At 37.7% G+C, this 27,875-nt stretch overlaps 1 protein-coding gene across 1 annotated transcript in view; it reads right to left on the reverse strand.

Annotated features, from left to right (window-relative positions):
* The window catches only part of LOC122811571 (cytochrome P450 4F22), a 363,310-nt gene that overhangs the window by 310,325 nt on the left and 25,110 nt on the right, over positions 1 to 27,875 (reverse strand). Inside the window, exon 2 of the mRNA XM_044083496.1 lies at positions 8,026 to 8,248. Coding sequence (XP_043939431.1) covers positions 8,026 to 8,247 — 222 coding nt within the window. The 5' untranslated portion in view covers position 8,248. The remainder of the gene's footprint in view (positions 1 to 8,025; positions 8,249 to 27,875) is intronic.

Here is a 27,875-nt window from a genome sequence, read left to right on the forward strand (position 1 = left end):
GGGCTTATTTATTTGTTTAAACATCCTTAAAGTTGTGTTCAGTTGTATACTTTCCTTAATCGTATAATATTACTTATTTTTGAGCCCAGGTCATGATTGGGAAGGGTCAGTACAGCAGCCCACCTACTCAGTCAATAAATAAATATATATTGGTGGTGTGCTGCTTCTTTCTTTTATTTTCTCCTGCCAGCTCTGCTGACCAGAATGTAGGTGTGAGGTACTATTGTTGTAGTAAAGCAAAAAATATCCATGTGTACAGCTGCCCTACAATGACCTTTGCACTTTGTACACATATTGTTGTGCACTAGGATAGCTTTCTACTACCTTTGGTTTAGCTGATGACTATAACCAGGATTTTTAAGACTGCACAGCATGTTTCAGATGGTTGCCTGCTCTCCAAAAATATAACCTGCATCAGCCATCCCACCAAAATACACATTTAGTTAAATATGTAATCACAAACTATTACAAATATGCATTTTTAAATTAGGACATTACACAAAACAAATTATTTTTAAAAAGTGCATGTCATGGCACACATGGTATATGCCTGGTTGCACTCATTGTTAGGTTATTATGTACTTGTTATACAAGATCAACCCTCCCACCAACCATCTTTTAGAATACACTACAGTACATGTCTGTTTCTCTTCCACCTCCATTCCCCTGTAACATAACTTTATATGTACTTGTGACTATGGGCACCCTCTTCCACATCCATTCCTTTATAGCATAATGTAGTATGGGGTTGTTACCTATTGGCACCCTCTCCCACCTCTGTTCCTTTATAGCGTTACTTAGAATATACTTGTTACTATGGGCACGCTCTTCTACCTCCAGTCCCCTATAACATAACTTAACATGTACTTGTTACCTATAACCACTTTCTCTCACGTATCATCATTCGTAGCATATCTAAGTACATGTTCAGTGCTCAGAGTACCTCCTTCTTCTCTTCTTTTATAGTATAGTGCAGTATATGCTCTACAGTGTCACACCTCTCAACTCCCAACTGTTACAACCTTGCATAGTTGTAATGGTTTCAGGTTAGTGGTACATGGTTATTGTCTGTTCAGGGTCAATCCTCCCATCTCTCACCCATTAGAGCATAATGTAATACATGGCCACTCTTTGAGGATACCCCTCTCAGCTCCTACCATTACAGCATAATTTAGTTTATAGTGACTGCCCAAGGGCACCTCTCTCATCTTCCACCCATTACAACATAATGCAGTATATGGTCCCTGTCCAGGGTCACATCAACATCTCCTAGCCACTAGAGCGTAATGTAGTACATGGTCACTGTTTGCGGATACCTCTCCCATCTCTCACTAGTTACAACATAATGTCGTACATGGCTACTATCTGCAGGTCATCCTGCTCATTCCTCATCCATTACAACATAATGTAGTAGAGGATCTTTGTCCTAGGACAGCAGTCTCTTCTTCTAACATTTACAACTTAATGTAGTACATGGTTACTACCCAGGGTCACTTCTCCCATCCCTCACTCATTACAACATAATGTAGTATATGCTCACTTTCTAGGACCACCTCTCTAAACTCCCACCCATTATAACATAACGTAGCACATAGTTACTGTCTTGGGTCAACCCTCTCATCTTGCACCCATCACAACACAATGTAGTTCATTGACATTGTCCAGAGACACCCCTCTCATAATAGTGCAATGCAATACATGGTCACTGTCCACAGTTACTCCTCCCATCTCCCACCCATTACTGCATAACTGTGCAAGGACATCCCTCCCATCTCCTAACCACTACAACATAGTGTAGTACATGGTCACTGGCTTCAGTCACCTTTGCAATCTTCCACCTACTGCAAAATAATGCAGTACATGATCTCTGTCAAGGGGCACCACTCTCTTCTCCCCTGCTGTAACAAATTTAGTAGTAGTCTGTTTTACTGTGTTATGTGTGCCTTAGCATGGCATATTACAATGTAGTATGATATTAAATGTTCTTATAGCTTGGCAATGCATAGATATGTGGTGTAAAAGCGGATAGTTCTATATGTATCCACATGTAGTAAGCAGGGGAGGCCAGTGACTGTGCAGTGACATATGTAAATTTTGTCACAACACTGCAGTAAGACATAAAACATTAATGCCCACAAAGCCCTGACTGCATGCCATATGACACATGGTCAACTAACAGAATAGGTACAGAGAGACCACGCTGAGCAGGATGGGAGTGAATGTCCAAATGGCAACTCTACCAATGTGCACTTGTACTAGTGCAGTTATGTCACTCACTCCATGAAGCCTAGAATCCACATGCTGCAGAATAGTGAACTCTTTAGCATCACGTTGCTTAAGTGTAGTAACAGGCTTGCACCTCTTAAGAAGCAGCAGTTGTGGAGCATGCAGGCTGCTAAGGAGCTAGAGATGAGACAATCCAGAGAACTGACAGATTGGCCTGCTCTCTGACACCCATTTCTTGCCTACACCTGGGAAAGAAAGGGCCAGAAGACTGTCACCAAAATGCAGAAATGAACTGGTCAACTGGGTGCAGAAAAAGCGAGCCATTGGGCAGATCCTGTGGACCTGCAAAAAAAAAAAAAAAAAAAAAAAAAAAAAAAAAAGACATAGAATAATGCTATTTTGCATGATTATACATAACATATTTAGTCTCAGTCAATGTTCTTGACTGACATCCATATACACATTTTTAATGCAGCTTATATTTGCATAAGTCATTTAGATTCCTCCACAATGTAGTTTTACACAGATTAGAATGCAGGGTACATTTTGGTCTGTTTTTGTATATCTGACATGGGTCAATAGTGATTAACTGAACAAATTTACCCTGCACAGTACTGGACACAGTTGTGTTTATTCTGATCCTGAAGATCCAGCAAACTTTTGTCTAGTCTGTCCTTGCAATGCAGACTGAAAACTGCCCTGTACCCACTGAATACTGTCATGGCTCTTCGACCCAAAACTGCCCTGTACCCACTGAATACTGTCATGGCTCTTCGACCCAAAACTGCCCTGTACCCATTGAATACTGTCATAGGCTCATCGAGTGAAAACTTCCCTGTACCCATTGAATACTGTCATGGCTCTTCGACCCAAAACTGCCCTGTACCCATTGAATACTGTCATAGGCTCTTCGAGTGAAAACTGCCCTGTACCCATTGAATACTGTCATGGCTCTTCGACCCAAAACTGCCCTGTACCCACTGAATACTGTCATGGCTCTTCGACCCAAAACTGCCCTGTACCCATTGAATACTGTCATAGGCTCTTCGAGCGAAAACTTCCCTGTACCCATTGAATACTGTCATGGCTCTTCGACCCAAAACTGCCCTGTACCCATTGAATACTGTCATAGGCTCTCCTCTCTTGAACTGGAGAAAGTAAGTGTCATGGAATTAATGAATACATAACTTTTCTAAATGAATTTGGCTAAACATCAGTAAAACAATCTCTAGTAAAGTGACAATGTTCCTTTTGGAGATGGTTAAGGGTGGGAGAGTTGTTTCTTTTTAAAGTGTACTTATTATATCTAAGGTTCTGTTTTTATTAATAACTAGAGAGAATCTATTTTAGTTCACCTTTTCTAGGCAAGACATTTTTACTCCGTGCACATGTATAAAAAGGTGTATTTGTTGCATCACAGATCAGCTATCCCTGGTTTCTAATACAACACTCTTCTTGTTTACATGATATCTCAGATTGTTGATAGAGCGCTATAATGCTTTACTTTTCTTGGAGATGTTATCAACAAGATGAGGTTCAAAGTTAAACAGATAAATTTCTTATTGAGGGTATAGGTTTTCTGTCATATGGTTCTGTAAAATACTTGCATCATTTTTTCTTCAGAAAATAATCCTGCATGTTTTTTTTATGCCGAAAAAGAAAATCCAAAGCACTGTGATAAGCTAGAACTAATCAGAAAACATGTTACTTAATAACTGCTGTAAAGTTTCCTCCAGCAAAGCTTGACACCCTGGGAGTGCACCTGAAGTCAGACTGCCAGCTTTGGTGTGCCTGTGGTGTTGCCTAATGTCTCTCAGGTGCCATTTTAAGTATGCTCTGACAACTCTGATTTCCTCTTACATGACAACAGTTCATATTCATTTTCAATCTTTCAGGGAACCTTCCAGACTGCCTTCATCCGTCACATGTAGCTCTTTGGTGCCTCCTCTTTTGAACCCCTTTTCTTCCTCCTTTTCTAGGTCCTGTCTGACAATTCTATTTCCTACATCCATAGATAGTTGTGTTGTTTGTTTACCATTTTCACTGCACCTTTTGCTTGTGTTTTTGTAGGCTACTGATGTCATTTCCTTATATTATGCTACTGCGCGTCTGTTATGGGTGCTGGGCTTTTTGCTGAAGCACTAATGATCAACAGTCTTGTGTGGTCATTAGTGTGGTATTACCAGATGTTGTTCTTTAAGGCCACTAGTCTGGTATTACCAGATATTGTTCTCTAAGGTCACTAGTGTGGTATTACCAGATGTTGTTCTCTAAGGTCACTAGTGTGGTATTACCAGATGTTGTTCTTTAAGGCCACTAGTCTGGTATTACCAGATATTGTTCTCTAAGGTCACTAGTGTAGTATTACCAGATGTTGTTCTTTAAGGCCACTAGTCTGGTATTACCAGATATTGTTCTCTAAGGTCACTAGTGTGGTATTACCAGATGTTCTCTAAGGGCACTAGTGTGGTATTACCAGATGTTGTTCTCTAAGGTCACTAGTGTGGTATTACCAGATATTGTTCACTAAGGTCACTAGTGTGGTATTACCAGATGTTGTTCTCTAAGGCCACTAGTCTGGTATTACCACATATTGTTCTCTAAGGTCACTAGTGTGGTATTACCAGATATTGTTCTCTAAGGCCACTAGTCTGGTATTACCAGATATTGTTCTCTAAGGTCACTAGTGTGGTATTACCAGATGTTGTTCTCTAAGACTGAGGTTGCAATGTCTCAAGGATTTCCCCTTCCTCAAGATTCAGTAATCTTGGAGCTGGTACATATTAGTGGCAGAGGCAGGGCAGCCCCTCATGATGGTGTCACATCTGTTTCTCCACGTTATGGCTAAAAAAGTGCCATTTCATCAGACCACCTCCTCATCTACTAAATAAATAGATAATTAAATAAAATATGCGAGCCAGGCTCTGGGGCTCCCTTTACTCTGACACTGTTAGACTATAGCCTACTGTTAATCTAGTTATCACTATTTTAACTAACCAGATCCGAAGGAGAGAGCACTATCTTTAAAACCAATGTAAAATGTGCTTTGTTAGAACATTCTTTCTTCTTTTACTCCAATGACTTGATTAATGTTGTTGTCACATTCGTTTAGGACTATAAGTCTCTAACTCAGTAAATTATTTTATATATGAATGCATTACCTAATTATTCCTGACTTAAAAATATAACAATTTTATCATGTCTTAGTTATCAGTTTGTTGGATCAGGTATCCTAGTTGATAATACTGATCATATTTTAGCACCAACCTTAACTTGTTTTACTTTTCATAAACTGGTTTTGGCTTATCATTTCTTACCATCCTTAATGTGATCATTCTAAGCATGCTAAGTTTTCTTTCTTTTGTTTTTGATGATAAGTATTGTTGTGGAAACTATAAACTACATCATGCTTAAAGAAATAAGAGTCAATAAATCTTAAAAAAAATCTTAGACAGCTATACCATAAGACAGTATAAAACTTATGTCTATATTATCAGATCAAACATTTAGGTTGATGAATACCTAAACATCGAACTGGTAATATCGAAAGCCAAAAACCACGAATGGCCGCTTTCACACAAGGAAATAATTCCCTTAGCCATTATGTGGATTTTGCTCTTTTGTCCAATGTAGAGCAATCTCGGAGTTGTTATATTTAGTTAGGGGGGTGGGAAGCACAGCCCCCCACATTGGGAGGTGTGGGGGGAGGTGAAGCCCCCAACTTCATTTGGGTTTAAAATTTTTTTTTTTTTTTTTAATGGCCAAGACAATTCTTTCCCTGCATGAAAGTGGATGTTCGTGGTTTTTGGCTTTCGATATTACAAGTTCGATGCTTAGGTATTCGACAACCTAAATGCTCGATCTGGTAAAATAGACCCATAAAACACAGGCTACAACTTTAAGAAATCAGAAACAAAGTTAAAAAAAAAAAAGAAACAAAAAAATTGCAATAGCTTGGATCTGAAACTTTTACTTTTTATTAACTTGGAGCTGAAATGTTTACTTTTTATTAACTAAACCAGCTGTCAGTATTATGAGGCTTCTGCAGTGTGTGTTAGATTATAAAAATCACAGTGCAAACAAAATACTCCATCTCTATGTTGGATATTCAAAACTGTATCGTATAACCTTTTAGACAAAGAAGCAGTGTGTCCACATGCAGATATGATTTATTAGACCAGATCCACAAGCTGGACGCTACAGCTTGGGGAAGGTTTTGTCTAAGTTATAATGGTATGACTGAATCACAAGCAGTAATGCATAAATGCAGTGTGTCCACATGCAGATATGATTTATTAGACCAGATCCACAAGATGGATGCTACAGCTTGGGGAAGGTTTTGTCCGAGTTATAATGGTATGACTAAATCACAAGCAGACATGCATAAAAGCAATGCAAATCAGATCCTTCATTACTAATTAGTTAATGTGTTCCAGGTAGTGTACTGTGCCAGGCATGACCTATCAGCAACCCTGGTGTGATTTGCTCCTAATAAATGTTATTCACCTGCATCTGGTTCATTTATCTGTACTTTTAAGCAGATGAAGTTGGAAGGTGCTTCTCAGCTTCAAGCGGCATGTTTGAGTTTGCTTCATTAATGCCAATGATCAGTAACTTAGTGCTCCCAAGAACCTGGCCATGCTAGGAGTGAGGCTGAGAGTGTGGCTGGGCACAAATGAGTCAATCACTTACAAGAATCTGCCATGCTAGGAGTGGGTCTGGGCACAACTGAATCACTTATTTACAAGAACCTGCCATGCTAGGAGTAGGCCTGGGCACAACTGAATCACTTATTTACAAGAACCTGCCATGCTAGGAGTAGGCCTGGGCACAGCTGAATCACTCATTTACAAGAATCTGCCATGCTAGGAGTGGGTCTGGGCACAACTGAATCACTTATTTACAAGAACCTGACATGCTAGGGGTGGGGCTGGGCACAACTGAATCACCGATTTACAAGAACCTGCCATGCTAGGGGTGGGGTTGGGCACAACTAAATGCTTATTTACAAGAACCTGCCATGCTAGGGGTGGGGTTGGGCAGAAATTAATCACTTATTTAATTATAAAATAAAGAAATGATTAAGACTTGTCTGGCCAAACTTGCTCATAGTTGCACAAAACAGATACAATAACCACTCGGTGTGTTATACAATGCTCTGTGTGGGCAAACTTGTTCCTCAGGTGATACTGAAACAGACTGAAAGCACAAATGACTACAAGTCATTACATGCGAACACACTTTAATGAAGATTTTAAAGACTGAAAAATTAAATAATTAAAAATAAAAAGTATGTTAAGTCCCCTGTAGCCATTACTCCCACTTTACTTATTATTTTATTGACAAGGTCTACGAAAATTTTAAAAAAGCTAACTTTGTTATGCACGAACAAATAATTGCACCCATTTCAAAGTTCAGAGACATTGTCATTAGAACAGTAAGTATGAGGGTATGGATATGGAGTATGGGGGGACCCACACATTAGGACAAGCCCCCTTTACCCCTCATGGTAACATCCTTTTTTGTATTTATGCCTTTGGAATTTAATGTTTTCACTGCTTTATATTACATTATAGTGTGCTTTCACAAACGTTTTGTACTTACGTATTTTACTTTTTCTGCCTTTATTCGTCACTATCAAATACTTCTGCATAATGACTTTCAATTATTAGTGTTTATAGTAAAATGTTACCATTCTTTCATACTTCAATAACTTCTACTTCTGGAAGCTCAGCTAGAATCCACAAGCAGAAATTAGCTGTCCAAATATATAAGAGCTGGATGCTTTTGTTGACTTACCATTCCTAGGTGTCCAATAAACCAATTCTTGCGAGGTGGCTCATCAAAACACTTCAGACGATGGATATTCTCTTGGTATTGTTTCAGAAATTTCAGGAATGGCAGAAAATGTGTAACTATTATGATGAAACCAAGGAGGACAAAGGCAGAGATGATATAATTATGAAAGGACCCAGGCTCTGATGTCAAGCTGTGCAGTGCTTCGATCACCCATGTCAACATCCTGTGGAATTCAGATGCAAGATACCAGTCAGGTAAGTAAACATATGCAGGTATTTCCCTATGATCATCATGTTTGCAGATCTAACTACTGTTATCGCTGTTAAATAAATAAATCAGTACATCTAAAGTAAATCCTAACTTGTTATGGATGTTGATGAGTTTGGTGGTAATGAGCGTACTGCAAATTCAGAGACAAACCAAAACTTCATTATGATACAGTTCTTGTTCCTTTTTTACTATCAACTATCTCTCAAAAATGTAACTGACAAAGGTTAACCTCCATTACTAACATATAACTTAATTTGCATTTTAGCAATGCTTAATTGGTATTATGTTGTATGTAAATTAAGTCCAGCCTCAGACTGATTAAGGTGTGTCATATTTTCTAACATTTCACTGATCAGTCACTTAACCTTTTTCTAGATAGATCAATAGAAATGCTAATGTATTAACAAATACAGCAAACAAATGTAAGGAATGTGTTTGGGCAGCTGAAATCCCAAGCTCTGCTTTAACCTGGAGTCATATATAGACCATTTGTGGTCTGGCAAACCCTATTGGATGGCTCTGTTATTTAACAGGCTTTGCATCACTAAGGAAAGAATCCAGCAGGAGAAAACAAGGGCACCTTGCAACCCCTGGGTATACCAGTCCTTACCCACCTTTCCATGCAGAAGAGTAGAGGTAGATGTAGAGGCCGCAGGACAAATGACCACAGACTGCCAGGGGGGCAGCTTGGCAAGGTCTCAGGTCTGCATCCCCCTGTCTGTTGGCAGACCAAGGCTACATATCATATGCTCAGAATCCCTACTTTACGATCTGTGAAATCTCTGAAAACTGTCACATTTGGTTCATAGGTTCATAGGTTAGTACTAGGCTAACTGCCCTTGCGAGCCATTTTAAGCCTAGCCAATTATCCCTTGTGAGACTCAAACTCTGCACCTTGTGTTTGTAAGGCAAACACCTTAACCATTAGGCCACCCTTTGCTATGGTTCTTTGCAGATTGCTGTTTGTTTTGTTCTTGCTCCCATCTGAACTATATCTGTCAAGAACTGCTAAGTAGTTTGGAAAATATTTGTTGAGTAGGTAAATTTTACCTTCACCAACAGTGAGATCCGTACCCCTCGTTTCCATATTCTTCATAGGTGACTTCACTTTGGCCACAAACCAAAGAGTCTCTGGACTGAGGCAATTATGAAGGTTATTTTGGTATACCCAAAGACACTGGTCAGGCTGAGACATGCATATTAGTGCGCAGCTATACTGGATCTAGTAGCCATGGTGGAACCTTCGGTGGTATAGATATATTAGTATAGGTTACACACATCATGTAGTTTGCATGGTGGATATATGTGTCAAGTGGAACATGAGCTTTTCTTTTATTGATTTTTTTCAGGCAATTGGTTGATGGCTTACAGGATTTCACCAGACACATCCATATGAAACTCCACCATTTAGGGCAGGTAGCTAAGCACCCTCAAAGAAAATGTGGAAGACGAAAGGGGTTCAAAATAAAACAGAAGGAATTGGGTGAGTGGGTAACCCTGCCTGTTGCCCTTCTCAGTTGATATAGAGGATAACAACATTGAATTCATCTTGATCCTAGCTATTGAACCTGTATACAGGTTATGAAGGCATTCAACAAACTGATCCGAGAATCCCATATTAACCAGCATGTCCCATACAAAGACCAGTCTGTCGCTATTAAATGCTTTTTCTGCATCAAGGCACATAACAGTAGCTTTGAGACTGAAGCATCTTCCAATAACAACAGGGTTTTAATATTTTTTATTTATTTTTATTTATTTTACATTTGTTGACCGGGATAGCCCGACTGGTTGCATGTCCATTTTCAGTGGAGGCCTGGGGAGAAAAGCTCCAAGGGTAAGCAGATACAGCATTACATAATACCAGCATTACATATTACAAACAGACTATTTACAGAGATTACATAAGTAAGTAAGTTAAACAAGTTTCACAGGTTACAGTTAATCCTGAGCGCAAGTCAGGATTAAATTATTACACAGTAAACTGGTTAGCAGATTTTTACACATTCTAGAGGGAGTTAGCCAGGCTAATAAGGTTAGCAAACGTAGTCCTGCCCTATATGAATCCTGCATCCAGAAGAATTCCACCCTTTCCTGAAGTTTTACCTGTATATATTTGTTTTATAGGTATTAGAACCTCCTGTGGCATAACTGGACATACCAAAGAGTCTGTTTCACCTGGACTTAGAGTGTAGGCAATGGGAGACCGTTCAAATAATTTGATACCTTTGTGGGAAGTGAAGGTGATGCTCCATCCTCAGAATATAACTTGGTAAAAGTTTTGGTAAATGCTGCCATTATGTCCTTCAGCAATAGAAAGAAGTTTGTAGATACTGGACCTCACCACTTTTTGCTAATGGAGACAAATTTCCAGAATTTTATTGCTATTGATAGAATAGTGATATACTTTTAATTTGAAAGCCCTAAACAAGTGATCCATCTTATACCTTAGATGATTTTCTATGTTGTCTTTAAGTTCTATTACTTTTCCCCACTTCTTGACAGACTTTTCATTTAACTAATTTTGAGCCAATTTCAAATCCTTCTGCAAAGCTTCTGACTTTTTCCTTAATACTTCTTTTGATCTCTTCTGTATAAGCACTAAGAAAGCTTGTTCTCTTCCACTTAAGAGTCCCAGTATTCCAAAATGCACTTGGAGGAAAAATCAGATATATCCTTTTCACTTCTGGTGCTAACTTCCTTTAAATAAGTACCCCTTACATAAAGGAGGATTTAATTTACAATGCCTGGTAAAAGGGCCAACAGGTAATTATGAGAGATATGGTCAAGGATTCCACCAGAAGCCGATGTTTTTTAGTAATAAGGAACATATCAATAACGTTTTAAATTAAGGAGACTAGTATATAAAAATGTCCATGGTAAATTCAAAATATTGTGTATATCCAGCATTTCAAATATTGCAACATATGTTTTGAACAGTTAATTGGATGACAGCAAAAAGCTTTTCTTGGGCCAGCTGAAACCTCCTACGGCAAAAGGATCAAATTCCAATACCTGCACATCAAAAGGAAATCCACTCTCTAATAAGTTGCTCCAAATCTCTAGGGGGTATACCTGGGGGAAATGAACATTTATGAGGGATATCATGCAGCTATCAAAAACACCCTTCATCATCACTTTTTAAATCAATCATATGAAATGAAGTAGTCCCTTTAATTAATGTTATAACTACTCCTTTACACCCACAAGCTAGATAGCAAAATATTCCTCTGAATATATACTTTGTGTTAGAATAACATGCTCTACTTCTGGTAAATGATTTTCCTGAAGAAAAATAAAATTGGGGTACAATCTTGTTATATAATAAAGGACTTCTCTCTTTTTGCGTATAATAGTGATTCCATTTGCATTTCATGAAAAAATAGTTACATTAGACATTAAACTCAAAGTCAAGTGTCAAACATAGCACAATAAGGGTCCTCACAAGGTTAGTTTTACCAGTCCTAAAACAAATTCCAGAAAAAAAAACAAACATATGTCTTTGGCACCAATAAAATAACATGTCTGAATAAGACTGACCCTAGCAGCAGTGTAACACAGGAAACACAAGGCTTTGATTAATGCACATTACAGAAATTCTTTGCAAAACTAAGTACAAAGTATGAATTAATGAATGAAATAACTTGCAATTCTGGCATACAGTGATTAATAGCCACTCGTTTTTAAGTAGGAAAAAAAGTTTACTTCAAGTTTGTGTAAGTCATGTAAAGCCCTGAAGGCTGAACTGAAAACGCTCATCCCCTCCCCCAACTAAATTAAACTTTTCATGAAAATGGCTGCCAATTAATTATAATAAACATTATTTATGTAAAATAATTAAAATTCACCCCTACTTTGCAAAGTGTGATGGAGTCTAATCAAAATAATGCCAGTACTTTTATGTGTCCAAGCTAAAAAGAGACATGACCAGTCAAGGATGCATCTGCTCGTGAAATGTGTCAACTTCCACTACATGCTCTGCCCTTTTTTTATAAAGTAGCCTCTTCTTAAAGAATGGAAATGATACTGTCAATCTGTGGGTAGTTGTCAATTCCTTCCCTGTCACTTAAGATTACACTGAAAGATTCAGCCCCATAAGCTAGCAATCTGTCTGTAGAAGCTTGCTATAATGGCTGTCTGCCATCCTCAAGGGGAAATGTAATTTCTGCCTGGAGTGCCACTTTGAGCAAAGCTGTATAGAAATGTTTAAATTTCCAGCCATTCACTTTACAGATCCTAAAAAAAGCAGGATGAAACTCACCCCTTCTTTCTCGAGTTTCTCCAAAGTAGTCTTATTCAATAAAGATTCTCTTGTCTCCATCCTTTATTTTTTACCAGTAACCCAAACTTTCTCCAAGACGTTCACTTTCATTACAAAACTAACACATTTTACTATATTTGATCTCAAAAATCAAGACCTTACTTTTTGGAGAAGGGATGCATTGTGCTCTTGCTCAAGGATCAACTCTCATCCAGTAGGCCAAGAGAAATTTCACAAATTCCAAATAGTTTTCCACTTCCAAGGTTCCGGAGACCCCTAATAGGCTTAATTTCTTCTATGAATTCTACCTTCAGAATCAATGAATTTACTCTCTAACATTTCTACCTCTTCTCTGACTCTTGAAATAAATTAATAAAAATAAAAATCTTTCCGCTGGCACTGGGGAACAGAATTACATTCAAACCCTTTCCTTTGCTTTCCTTTTCAATAGCGGCTGTCACTTATACATGAAACTGCAAGGATTCCTCAGTGCAGTGACAGTTTTCTTACCTCAGGAAAAGTGCTGGGGGAGAGGACTGTCAATTCATCTTGGACTACAAAGACTTTTTTAAACAAAGGCTCGCAATTTAGCTACTTTTGTGGTTACAGCTATATAACTCCTTAGTATATTGTAAAACAAGCCCTGAGACACACACAAATGAGGGCCATTCAAGAAATAAAAGAAGCAGTCCTGTTATCGAAGGTATATAAGATGACAGTGACTGATACTAATCCCATTATATGGCATGGGAATGCACAACTACTTCCTTATGATTCATATAAAGCAGAATTTAAATGGATTATGGGAAAGAGAAAGGAGAGAAGAAAAACAAGATCACATTGATATGTCAAACTCCATTGGCAGCCATTTTGTGGAAAAGATTTTAAAATTCTATCGGTCTCGGAGTGATTTTGAGCTGTTAAAATAACTTGGAAAATAAAGACAGAGTGAAAAAAATACATTTTTAGTTCTAAGCTGGAGTTTTCCTTTAAACCCTGATTGGAGAAGGAAAGATCTCTAGCAGGGTGTTAATGTACAGGTAATGTCTACCGAAAAACAAGTTTGCCTCTTCACAGCAGCATATTAAGCTGCTGTGAAGCTCTGACAATTAAAATCGAAATACACACCATTTTTTTTACAATAGCTAAACAGTGTTTTGAAGTTTAGTAAGTGTAAAATAAAAACGAAAACTAAGTAAAAAAAAAAGCAAAGCCTGTGTGTCTTTGTGTTTGCAAGTGTGCTTGTGTGCATACATGCGTGTGTGAGAGTGAAAGTGTGAGTGACTGAGAGAGTGACTGCAACAGATGTGCTGACTTCAACAGACAGTCTATCGGAAAGGATTCTAAATATCCAATTAAGGTCATCTTTTACTGCTTGCTTAAAAATCACTTAAGGCTGCGTACATCTGTGTGAAGGATTACTGGAAGGCACAATGGCTAGTTAAGTTTATTTAGAAATGTAAGTTACAGTATTGTTCAGGTCCCCTTCAATAAAAACATCACACCGAATGACATTTGACGACCTTTATTAAACTTCCATAACATAGCTTTGGCCACCAAAATTAATTACAATTGGACATTGTATAGTTGGTTCTAAACACAGCATAAACATTCTTGTAATGTTAATCAGGACAGTGTACCTACTCATCCTGCCCAGTAAGCAGTGTCCATACCTTTGCTCGCTTACTTTACTTATGAAGCAGCATTCCAGACTCACTTCATATCCCATTTATCGAATTGTCCATCCAACCAAATAATTCAGGATGGCATGACCTTTCTCATATAAAGGTATGTACATCTGTGTGAAGGATTACTGGAAGGCACAATGGCTAGTTAAGTTTATTTAGAAATGTAAGTTACAGTATTGTTCAGGTCCCCTTCAATAAAAACATCACACCGAATGACATTTGACGACCTTTATTAAACTTCCATAACATAGCTTTGGCCACCAAAATTAATTACAATTGAACATTGTATAGTTGGTTCTAAACACAGCATAAACATACTTGTAATGTTAATCAGGACAGTGTACCTACTCATCCTGCCCAGTAAGCAGTGTCCATACCTTTGCTCGCTTACTTTACTTATGAAGCAGCATTCCAGACTCACTTCATATACCATTCATTGAATTACCTTCCAACCAAATCAGCAGCATCCTTGCCTCCGCTTGCTTACCTATTCAGCAAGCTTCCTACAGCTGCTCATTTTCCTTTCCCCTAATTCCTTAAAATAAACATCCAGACACCAGATGGGGAACAGAAGAGGGCAAGCCTGGCCCCTCTTCTCTACCTACCCCGACTGATAATATGACCACAATCCCCACCAAACCACCAACAAAAAAGAGGGAGGGTGGGTGGGTAGCAAGTTCACGCCAAACTGTGATTACTTGCCCAACTACACTTGTCTAAACCCCCTTAAGCTCCTCCCCACCCTTACCTCATTTCCTCCCAATCATCCCTCCCTCCACTTAACCCTTTCATCTCCCCAGCCCACCTAACTCCCACTACTATCAATCTAACCCCTCTTGAAGATGTCCCTGGCAACTTAGCTTGTTGACAAACCTCATTTATCCTGTCTTGCTATAACTTTAAAACAGTGGATAAGTGCTGCTTACTAAAGGATACACAAGCATCTAAATAATTGAGCAGTCTAATTTCAGACATTTTATTTTTGTGTAACATTAAAAATGCAGCAGTAAAAGGCAGCCAAAGAGCTGCTTACTGCATGTTAAGTAAAGAATCACTGGACAGCAAAAACAACTGGCAGAAACAAGGGATAGGGTGGAGAAGACTGGTAATGGATTGCATTATATTTATTTATCTGTTTTTAAACATTCAGTTATGGAATGAGACTTCTTAAGTGGTGTTCCTACACAACCAAGTAACTATTAAGTGACGTGTGTGTGTGTGTGTGTGTGTGTGTGTGTGTGTGTGTGTGTGTGTGTGTGTGTATGTGCGTGTGTGTATAACTATTAAGTGATGTGCAAGTGTCTGTGTGTTTACATCTATGTATATGTGTGTATGTTTGTCTGTGTTTTTGAATATGTGTGAGTGTGTGTGTGCATGTTTATGTTTGTGCTTCTATGTGTTATACTTTAGATATAAAATACCTTCTCCAGCAAAACTAAATATACTGAATTAAGTTTGATTCATTAGGCAGCGGAACTAGTTCACATCAGAAGTATATAATGCCTTCAATACCAGAATACCAATGCCTTCAATACCTTTTTCACTGATGCTATCCAAACTCTAGCCAGTCAGCTATCACCTAATAACTTCACTTTACCTTCCTATAACACAACCCCACCCCCTCCATTTCTCTTCCAACCAGTCCCAACAACACATATTCTTACCCTTATCCAAAAACTGAAACCATGCATTCCTTCAGCAGACCAACTACCTGCTGAATATTTACAGAAATCTGCCAAGGCTATTGCCTACCCCATTTCCATTCTGATCAATAGAACTATTAGTGAAGGTCACGTCCCTAGCATCTGGAAAATCTCCCATATTATCTCCCTTCATAAAGGTGGAAACTCCACTGAATTCTCCAACTACCGTCCCATAGCCCTTCTTTCTCCTTTGTCAAAGATCATGGAGAAATGCATCCATAGGCAATTGCTAGACCACCTAATCCAAAATAACTTACTTTCCAGCTGTCAACATGGTTTCAGACCTTCCCACAGCACTACCACTGCCCTCCTTTCCTTTACTGATTGTATTAACAAAAAACAAAACTTTAATAAGCTTTCCTCTGCACTATTTATCGATCTGTCTAAAGCATTCGACATGGTAAATCACCAAATTCTCATAAATATCATCAAATCCCTGTCATTAGATGCACTCTCTATAAAATGGCTCCAGTCCTACTTAGATAAAAGACAACAGGCTGTGCTTTGGCACAACACTCTATCTACCCACCTGCCCATTAACCTTGGTGTTTCTCAGGGGTCCATATTAGGACGTCTCTTTTTCTCCATATTTAATCAACGACCTTCATCTAGCACTCCCCCAAGCTACATGCATACAATACATAGATGACTCCACACATATATGCTCAGCCACATCCACTTCTGAACTTCACTCCCTTACCCAAAAAGTATTTAACACAGTTGAACAATGGTTCACACAGCATTGCCTTCTCTTGAACCCCCAAAAAACTAAACTCCTCCTTTTCAATCCTACTCATAAGTCCTCTCCCATAGATTTCTCAGTTACATCCACTAATGGTACCACTACATCACCAGACCCAACTACCAAACTACTTGGTATTACCATAGACAACAACCTTAAATTTGACATCCACATCAACAATACTATAAAAACTGTCAACAAAAAACTTGTCTCTCTCTCTACAGAATTAAACCCTTCCTTTCATCTACAGCCAGAACTACTATTGCACACACTCATCTAATCTCTACACTCCTCTATGCCTCATCCATTTTCACTAATCTGTCTAAGAATAACCTCAAAAAATGGAAATCTCCTACAATAACATAGCCAGATTTGCTACAGGCAACCCATTTAGAACCCACCATTGCTTTAATTTAAAGCAACTAGAATGGCTGGAACTACAGAATCTACCCAAATACCACCAACTAACCATTGCCCATAAGATTCTTTATCAACCTTCTGATACTCCTATTCTATCTACCCTCATCACCCCCTATAATAATCTGAAGTCCTTACGTTCATCTCAGAAACTTCTAGTAAACACATCTAAATCTAACAACGGGGCTGGGGATTCTCTCTTCTGTAATACTGTTGGAAAATCCTGGAATCTTCTCCCTAGCGACCTTTCCTCACGTTACGCTATATCACTCTTCAAAAACAGACTAAAATTTTCCTCCGAACACACTGGTTATGCCCCTGTACTAAACCTGACTAGTTATCTATTCTATCCAAAATATGCTCTGCCTACCCTATACTTTTCATTAACTCTTCTATCGTCCTTATTAACAACAATTACCATTTCCCTCTACATTTCATTATTTCCATCCCTGTGAATACTTATTATTGGGAAAACTCTTTATTAATATAATTATACATTAAACTGCCTCTTTTTTTTATTATGTACCTGTATTATGTACCTGTATGTTGTATTGCACCTGCATTTTACACTGTTATGATTTCTGTCCTCACAGAATATTTCTGTGTTAACTAGAAATGTCCATTGTATATACGACTGATGTTGTTTTATGTTATTTGCTGTTTTATTTGTTTATCATGGAGCTGATCTCCCTGGGCCTCTACTGAAAATGGACATATATCCAGTTAGACTAGCCCGGTCAACAAATGTAAAATAAAAAGAAAATAAATAAATAAATATAAAAAGTCTACATAATAAAAAAACAACAATTTTGCAGATAACCCATTCTCTAAATACAATAATGCCTTCCAGGGGGTGTGTTATTATGGTGTCTAGCCTCAGGAACTCCACTGGGCTTGTGTTATTTTTACAATAACACATATCCGGTTGGGTATTATTGCTTGCTCAATAAAGTGCAGGCTACCATATGGATTTTTCGGTTTACTATCATTTTGTTGAATGCCACTTACATGGATTTCAAGACTGCTGGATGGCCTTACTGATTTTCACTAACCTATACAAGTTAAAGAAAGTCCCCTGCCAGTCAGCAAAGACAATTCAGTACCAGGACTTAGACTCCATATTCAGAACTTGTTCTTGACTTAGAAAGTATGAAGGCAGACTGTATCCCTCCTCAAATCCTACTCCACTAGCAACATCTACTCTTCAAGAATCTGATCTATATTTTAATGGGGCATGTAGTGCTAACCTTGATAACATATTTTCAGCGAATAAGCAGAAAGTAGTATGGCAAAATGGTAAATGTCTCTCTCTCTCTCTCTCTGTCCCTCACACGCACACACGCACACTCACTCTCTCTCACGCACACCATAACATAAAAACCTTATTAGTCCAAAAATACCTCATATTGAAGAAATATAAAGTACACCAGCATCAAGTTCTTTGACAGGACTAGAGATGGCTTAGGTGTAAATCAGCAGTTCCTAAAAACAAGATGTTACACCATGCTGATCTCCAACAAGTCAAATCAGATTGATCACATCTATTTTAGTGGAGCATTAAGCAGCAGTAGCTATTTCTGGGGTCTTTCACCAGACCTGTTCCAGAGTTAACAAAATCAACAGCATAAACTGAATACTTAAACAAGGCATGCTTACTCAGGGTTTCTAAGAATTCTGCTTGCAATTTTTAGCAATGAAATGAACCGGAAATGTCTACTCTTTTTGCAGTACTTGATTGTAAAATTGCTAAGACTACAGTCAACTAAGAGCAAAGGCTGCTTCTTAGCCTATAAGTCCATCTCAAAACTATCATGTTTTCTGCTCACATAATCCTTCAAGAATGTATTAATGATCCAACAGACAGGTTGAAGGAAAGTACTCAGTTTTCTTTTTAGAAGGAATCCATCATTCTTCCTATCCGAAAGGGTAACTTAAAACTACTATCTCCAAATACCGATCCACATCTATCACTTCTTCACTGTCTGAGGTATTGGAGAAGATTGCACAATTCCAAACCTCCTTTTTTCTGAACTGCCAAGGCTTCCACTCTGAAAGGGTTCACAGCTGGCAGTAATATATCTGCGCCCCTGTAAACTTGTACTAACTGTGTCTTTTTTTCCTGTATGGATAAGGGGCAAGCCATGAGTATTTTATTCCTGGAAGTATTAAATGATTTTTGACATTATAGGGACAGCTGCTATCTTTCTATCCTTTGAGGTTGTAACTATGAAAATCTACTTTACTGTAAGGAAACGGAGTCAAATGTGAATGAGGTTCTGTCCAACCCATTCTCATCTCCTAAAGGTATTACTTCAAGTGCTAATGCTCAGAGTATTCTTATTCATGGTATTTATAACCAGCCACAGGCTGATTATACATACCATAAACATCCTATGCAGGAACTGTATCATCATAAAGGTTCTCCAGAGTGTGACTAATACTGCTTTACCTTACAGAAAAAAAATGCATCAGCCATCGTCATTGCACTGCAAACAAGCAGCACTTTGGTAGAACAACAGCAACATTCTAGCAGCCTAGTACTTAAGTCATCAAAGACAAATCCTTGCTTTGTAGGTGTACTAAATGAAGGCTAGGCTAAACTATCTTAGTCACTATCATTATCCCTGATAACCTTGCCAGTGAAGATCATCACAATATTAGGTACATTGGCTTCTAAGTGAATCAGTACCTGAGCTTTTCTGAACATGTATCCATGCTTGTCAGGAAAAATGACCAGTCACCTGATGTACTTTAAAGAGGCAGATACTGCCTATTGCATTTGTCAAAATTTGAGGTGGGCTCTGTCCATCTTCTGTTATTACTCCTCTGTGGTGGAACTATTCCAACCATCTTTCATTACACAGTAGGACATCATTCTGTCAATTCGTATCACACAACAGGGCAGCATCCTGACCATCTTCACTACACAGTAGGACATTATCCCGACTATAATCATAGCAGAGAAGGACATTACCCTGTCCATCCTCACTGCACAGCAAGACATTATCCTGACCACCATTACCACACAACAGGACATCATCCTGACCATCCTCACCACACAGTAGTATATTATACTATGTATCCTCTCCATATGGCAGGACATTCCCCTGACCATCCTCACCACATAGTAGGATATTATCCTGACCATTGTCACCAGACAGCAGGACTTTATCCTGCCTAATCTTCACCATACAGCGGGACATTATCCTGACCATCTGTACCATACAACAGGGCATTATCATGATTCTTGTTACCACAAAGCAGGGCATTCATGTACCTTCTGTTGAATATAGTGCAGTTGAGATTTTTTACAAGCTAGGATTCATGTAAGCACCATTACTTTATACTATCATTCAGTGGTTAGGACTGAAAACAACTGTAATTTCTTCAGCTCTATAATCAGTGTAGGTACTTCAAAGCCTGTATACATTATATGACCCCAGTACCTACAGCAAGTTCCCACGTCACACAGATCATTAGAGTAAAGGACAGTGAAACTTCAAGAGTTTGTAATTCACTTCCACTGGAGGTTCAGAGCTCCAGCACTATACAAGGCTTTAGAACTCTAAGATTCACAGTATTAACTTCTGCATGTATTGTTGTTTCTGAGCAACCAGGCAGTACGTGCTTCATGTTCAGGCAGCATCTGTTAGGTTCTATCCTAGCTCTAAATGGACAGTATGCAATTAACTTCCGATACTGCCCCCTATTCCACCTGCATGAACCTAAACATGTCCCTTGCATCATATAACATCTACCCTCTGTCTCTCCTTCTTCTGTAAACAGCAATCAGCCACACTCTCCTACCCTACAAGTTACAATACACAACAGTGCCAAACTGTGTTTAATCAGACAGAAGCTACACTTCATTGTACACAAAATGCTTCACCAGAATCCTGTCATATGCTGGGACACACTAAGCTGCCCCTAAGCTGCCTCTGCAAGGAAGAAGACAGACTAATATGCTGAAAGCTTTTTCTTTTGGACTAGGACCTGATGCACTTAAAAGCATAGCATTGTCTAGTAATCTGATTGTGTAATGTGACTCTCCTCCATAACTGCATGACCAGGACTCCATCTTCACTTACTGCACTAATTACTATGAATGCCTCTTGAAACAGATAGCTTGTGTATAATGGCTATAGTCCTCCGCAGTACAGGGGAGCATCTCCACTACAGCTAAAGCAGCATGGCAGCTCACTAGAAAGACCATTGGTTCACTGTTCTGTAGTCTGGCGCTGAAACTTAACTTGCAAAACATATGCTGATAGTGATGAGAAGTCATCTCCATGTCTGTGTGTAAGTTTTCGATCAGCACTCATGTTTTCTTCCAAAAGCATGCTGCTTGATGGACTTCCACTAAGTTGTCCATACATTTATATGGTGCCTTTATCCAAGCTCTTGTGCCCAGGTAGCAACCAAAAACGTTTTTTGGACCTGACTAGATAACAACTGATAAGATAATAAATAAATTGTATTTGGCTTTATCTGAGTTTGTTTTCCAGAGCAAAGCATTGATCTCCACGGAGCTTTTCCAGACAAAACTTGGTAGCACTGCATGGTTAAACAACTAGCTCAGAGTCACAAACTTAGGCAATACAGGCTAAGGGAATCAAACCCTGGATGACTGGGCCACAGGAAACAGAGCATTAAACATCTGCTTAATCCTCTGAGCCAACTGCCAGATATATAACAGTATGAAACAGGAGTCACACCTTGCATGACCTGGTAGGCATTAAATCACTAATCGTACCTGTAGTAACAATCCGAGTTACAAAGTATCCCTAACTACTCTTGTGTTAGTCATTCTATTTATTATACAGCTTCAGTCAGTATGATGAAAAATCATAATCAACTTATAGTTAATTAAGCAAGTATCAGTTATTTAGCAACCCTGCAACTACCTTTGTATTTGTTCATATCTTGTTATATGATTCATATTTAATATACATTTTCTCATCACTGTAAGAAATGTTGTGAGTCTAACTTGAAATGTAATTGCAGGACATGTATTAAATTTGTTGGATTAATTTTGATTATTTTTTTCTTATGTACACAGAGATTTTATGTGTGTGTGTGTGCCTGTGTGTGTTACCCCAAGTCTCCCTCTTAAACAGTGGGTCTAGATAGTAAAAAAAAAAAAAAAAAAAAAAATTAAATGAAACAAATTAACAAACAAAAAGATAAACAAATACTAAAGCAAACAAATATAAAGGATTATGATCATGTCTCGTGTCATAACTAGTTTGTTAGTGTTTGAGATATATATGTCAAGGAACTCTCCAACAGATGTGAATCTTGTCATACACGTCAAGAGCACTACACAGGCTGGGACTGAGCAATGAGAAGTAAGACACTAATAACCTGCATTACCGACTAAATATAATTCTTAGTAATTTACCAGAAAATCAGAAATCTTATGAAGGACAGCGCAAAAAATATGACACAAAGTCAGGGACAATTAAATAGTACAGGCTGGACAGATGTCTAGCTGGCTCAACCAACATGCTGTGCTGGCTCTATGAACCAGCACCCTATCCTCTCAGATCTTCAAATGAAGAGCAAAAAAAAACACTTTACTGTATTAAGCTGATCGTTTATTACAAATCCCACCCCAAGTGGATGTTCCTTCTACTAGCACACCACCCAGGTGGCCAAATGCACTACATGTCCTCCCCCATCCTGCCCAGTCATTCATGTCCCATTTTTATGCATTTGAGGTCAAATCTGAGTGCTGCAGCACTCCATGCATGGACTAAAATGTAGCAGCTGCTTGCTACATTGTAGCAAGTTGTTTATCATAGTTTAAAAGTAAAATATAAATCTTTTTATTTTTTTTTTAACTAAAACCTGAGCACTTTAGCACTCTGTGCATGCAGAGATAAATTGTGGCAACTATGGAACTATGAATTGGAAGGGAGTTTTAACATTAAGAACTAATCGGGGAATTTAGGTTTGGGGAGGCTGGAGTTTTAGGTTTAGGGAGTGATCTGGGGATTTAGGGTTAGGGAGGGGGAGTATGGATTTAGGGTAAGGGAGTGAAAATTTAATTTGGGAACTGGGTGGGAGTTTTAGGGTTAGAATTTAGCCACCACAGAGCAGCAGAAAAAAATTTAAACCAAAAAAAAAAAATGCTGAATGAAGTGTTTGAATATGTTTTAAATGTTCTTTGCAGTTCCTACTGCTGTTCTGTGGCAGTCACCGACTGCTGTTAATACTCTAATATGAGACTAACAGTCAGAAAAGTGCTTAAGCCTTTTTCCAAATTTCAGAGTGTAATCACAGCGTTATATGAACTGCAAATGAATAAGGACTTTTTTGATTTGTGAAACTGACTTAAAAGGTTTGTTAAGGATAAATGTATAATGTGATCATGTGGGCTTATTCAGTATTAATTTTCATAAAGGTGTCACTAGACTAATAAGTCATAAAATGTCTATGCCGATCACTTCCGTGAATAGCGTGCATTGATCCGCCGCCAACAAATAAGTCGAAGTTATATTTAGCGAAAAGTAAAACATATGTTCGCTTTTTTTAAATAGACATTTTATGAAAGCAAACTTTTTCATAAAGTCTCGTATTAGCTTTTTAAAAGCTTGTCTCTTTAAATTCCTCGCATATTTTAACTAGTAAAAACAAAAAAAACGAGGAGATTTTAAGATCTAGATTTGCGCTTTTTGAAGTAGCTGTTTTAAATGAGTTTAACATGCAGAGAAATAAAAGAAATAAACAGCGATTTCCTAACCGCGTTTAATTTTGTCTCGCTATGTTAAGCGCATGCCATTCTTTACTAGACGATTTTAGACAAGCTAAGCGCTTTTTTCTTACTCGCTATGCCACAAGCTGATGCTCTTGTGCGCTCGGTCCGGGTACATCGCAGATGCCGCGGATGCGGGACATCTGCGGCAGGCATTAGGCGATGCCGATATTATGCGCCATTATTTTATTAAAAAGTAATTTTGTCTTTCTATTAATATTGTTAATTCACTTAAACCATAATACTTCTGGGTGTGGGTAATTAAGTTTTACCACGGCTTTGATCGGGCCCTTCGGCCACCAAACAAACCATCAAACGGGTGTAATAGCATTACCCACACCCAGGCGTGGGTTATTGCTATAATAATGCATACCTCCATCTGTACCCTATTATGAGGAATGTTCCTCATTTTAAGTCTAAAAAATTCTGTTCCATGCTATTCCACACTTATAGGGGTCTGACATACATCCATTGTTAAGAACCTTTCAAATAGATTTAGATGGATAATAACACTGACGATACTGCATCATATAAAATCTTTAAAATAACTATTTTCAAACATGAAGAAATTGTTAATAACCATGCTGTAAGCTTCCTGGTTGAAGTGGTAAGAATTCTAAATTTTGTTCATTTGTTTTACATTGTGAGAGATAGTACTCCAAAATTTTAGAGATGGAAAACTGTGAGCTCTGTGATAATGTACTGCTGTAGTTAGGGCTAAATCAAAGTAATTTATGATTTTGTCTGTGTACTTGGCATTTGTCACAAGGTGTAGTTATTTGGAAAAAAATTTTTCAGCTGTTAATGGTTTGTTTTTTGTTTAAGTACTGAAAACATTAAAGTATAAAAAACTCAGGCAAGATTCAAAGCAGACAAAAACAGAATGCCGAAGTTAGTAACTGTCCTGTTCTATTATTATAAGTGAGAATAAGCCTGCATGAGGGGGTTAATGTAAGCAAAGCAATGGATTGTTAAAGTCTACACAGGAAATATCAAAATAAGAACCAACTCTATGCAAGAAGTATTGCTGCATTTTATTGGAGAACTTAAACACTATAAAAGTATTTTGACAAGACAGCTTATATATTAAAAAACAAAAACATTTTAGAGGGAATATTCTCATGTGTGAAGCAGCAATGAAACATACTGCTGCTTATTTTATCGAAGCTAAAAGAATGTTACACGGCAGAGTGCATTACTTTCAACTGAACCCGCAAAGCACCTTTGAAGTATCAGTCATTTAACAATCAGCATAAAAATATTTACTGATGAAAAGATTAGGGAACTTTATGAAGGCAATATAATAACATCCTAGTTATACTAAACTAGGGAAATATTATGGATCATTTATTCATTTGTTAAATGAGGTAATTTTACTAAGTACGACTAGCACTTACTGAAACTGACCAAGGAACTATTTGATTAAATATCTTATGCAGTCCAACAGTATATAAGTGCAGACCAACGGAATCAAACCTATGACTACAGGACAAAACGTCACAGTAACTCACAGCATAATCCTCTGATCTAGGCTGCCAGACATAACAGCATAAATACTTACAATTCATAAAGGATTGTCTGTTCTGAACAACTACACATCACGTGTAAGTCCTGTATTCAGCAAGGCATTGAAAAGTGGCAAGGAAAAGATATTTTGGTTATTGCTTCACATCACCCATTAGCCTTCAACCATTGTATATGCCTCTAAACACATTCCTAATTGGTTTGTATATTCTGCCTTTGAGCGTCTGAAAGAACAAGTCTGCTATTGTTCCTGATGCTGCTAACAAGTTCTAAAATTTGTTCCCATATGACTAAGTCCAAACTAGAAAGCCCAAATCTGAAAATAAATAAATAAAGCTTATATGCTGTTTTACTGAAATACCATAAGTGAAGTGGTATTAGAAAACAGAAACTTTACAAAACAAAATACATCACGTTTTGGGTGGTTATGCCCTCACATCTCACAACTATTCCTCCTTCAAGATCAAACAGCCTTAGAGTAAATTAGACATATTTGGGTTTGCTGCAAAAACTGTATATTTCATTCTTACTTCAAGGTCTCGTTATTTCTGAGTTAAAATATTTTAGTAGGGAGTGTGGATGAAAGAAACCCTACATGAGGGATGCAGCTGAGTTTTCACCCTTTCCTTGCAAAATTACACTTGCTAGAAAATATATATTCAGGATTTTCCTTTTGGTACTTATTTCAGCATTTCTAAGTTTGACCACGTTATGCATCTGAAACGAAAGCATGTACAAGTTTAGTGTAATATTATTATCAAAGATGAAATATACGTTGAGCATTTTATAATAAAAACTCAAGAAAATAGTGTTTGCGTTTCACTCTAAAGTAAGACTTAAGTAGCATTCATTGTTTACAATGATACTTTTTACAACCTAATTTTAGTTTGTGGGTAGTGTGACATCCAGACGTAACTCAAAGACTACATATCACAAATGTTTCATGATTTAAAGCTGCACATAATACATGATAAAGAATGCAAGGAAAAGCAAATGAGGAAACCTAAATAAGGTTGTAAACAGTTCTGTCATTGTAAACTTTTTTCCTGAGTGTGTGTGGACAGAATGAACCTGAAGCCTCTGTGTCTCAGATAAGGCAATTATAACCCTTGTGATCTTTAATTAAACGGCTTTAATAATTTTGTATTTTAGCTGTCTTACTTGTTCTGCCAGGAATGCTGCATTTTTTTATGTAATTAAGGGGCTCCTTTTATTTAGTTTTATTGTATTTATTTACCTATATTTGTTAGCCAGGATTTTCCATTTGGGAGGATCCACTTGCAAAAGGTAATCAGTTGCATCAGTACATCAAAACGTATGTACATCACATACATATGAGAAAAACCAAGTACGGTTGCATACAAAAGTAGAAACCAAGTCAATTGAGATTACAAAAGCAAAGGTATGAAAAAATATAAATGGTATTTCTGTAATGGCAGGTGTCTCAGTGCAAACTCAGAAAAATAATGAAGTGCTTATTTGTAGTAGAGTAACATAATGGATAGGAGGATGACTGTATCATAAAATAGTGGGTATGTGAATAATGGCAGTTGGCTTAGATTGTTAAGGAGCTATGTGGTCCAGTGGTGCAAGGTTTGATTCCTTCAGATTCCAAAGCCTGTGTGACTCTAAGCAAGCCATTTAACCAGACATCACTGCTGGGCTGAGTTTGAAAAAGGTCCGTGGAGATCAGTGCTCTACCCTGCAAAACAAATACAAATAAATGTGACTTTATTAGGCTGCATTAAGAAGTTTGTGACACACCAGTTACACAATGCTAGATCATTTTTTTTTTTTAAATATGTAATCTGTTAACCTGGACTTGAAAGGTTTTCTACTGGGAATGCTTTTAAGAATGTGCAGAAGTTTATTCCACTGTTTGCCTGCTGTGACACTGGAAAATCTGGAGTTGGCAAAACTATTTTTGACTTTGGCTGACCAGTGTGGTTTACCATGCCCACTGTTCTGCTGACCACTATCCCTCAGAGTGTGATACTGACCCTGGATACATTAAAATTAAATGGTTTGCCACCATAATCTACATCATTTCTTTCTCAGATCTTTGACTATTTTCTGTGTAATTATAGGCTTTACTTGTTTACTACTGTCTGTTTTCAGTTTTTAAATATTTCTTCATAGTTGTTTTGTTACAGGAAATTTCATTGCAAAGGGTTTAGTTTCTGTATATCTTAAATAATTTAAGTCAATGTGTTTGTTAAATTTTTCTTGTTCTTCTTAATGTCACTGTTTTATATATGCATGATATTCTGTATGCTGTTGGATTTCTTGTTTTAGTTTTGTTGTTGTTTTTATTATCTGCTAATAGTTGCTCTTAACCTATTTTATATAAAATGTTAAATGACTCTTTATTGTATTTATTCTATATGTAACCTTGTTGCCGTTGGCCCATAATGTACATATGGACCAAACTATTTACACATTTAATAAAAAAGAAAACAAATGAATAAACACAAATTTAAAATCCATT

This window comes from Protopterus annectens, chromosome 9.part0 (genome assembly GCF_019279795.1).
Source record: "Protopterus annectens isolate FY-2018-M chromosome 9.part0, PAN1.0, whole genome shotgun sequence".
NCBI classification, from domain to species: Eukaryota; Metazoa; Chordata; order Ceratodontiformes; family Protopteridae; genus Protopterus; species Protopterus annectens.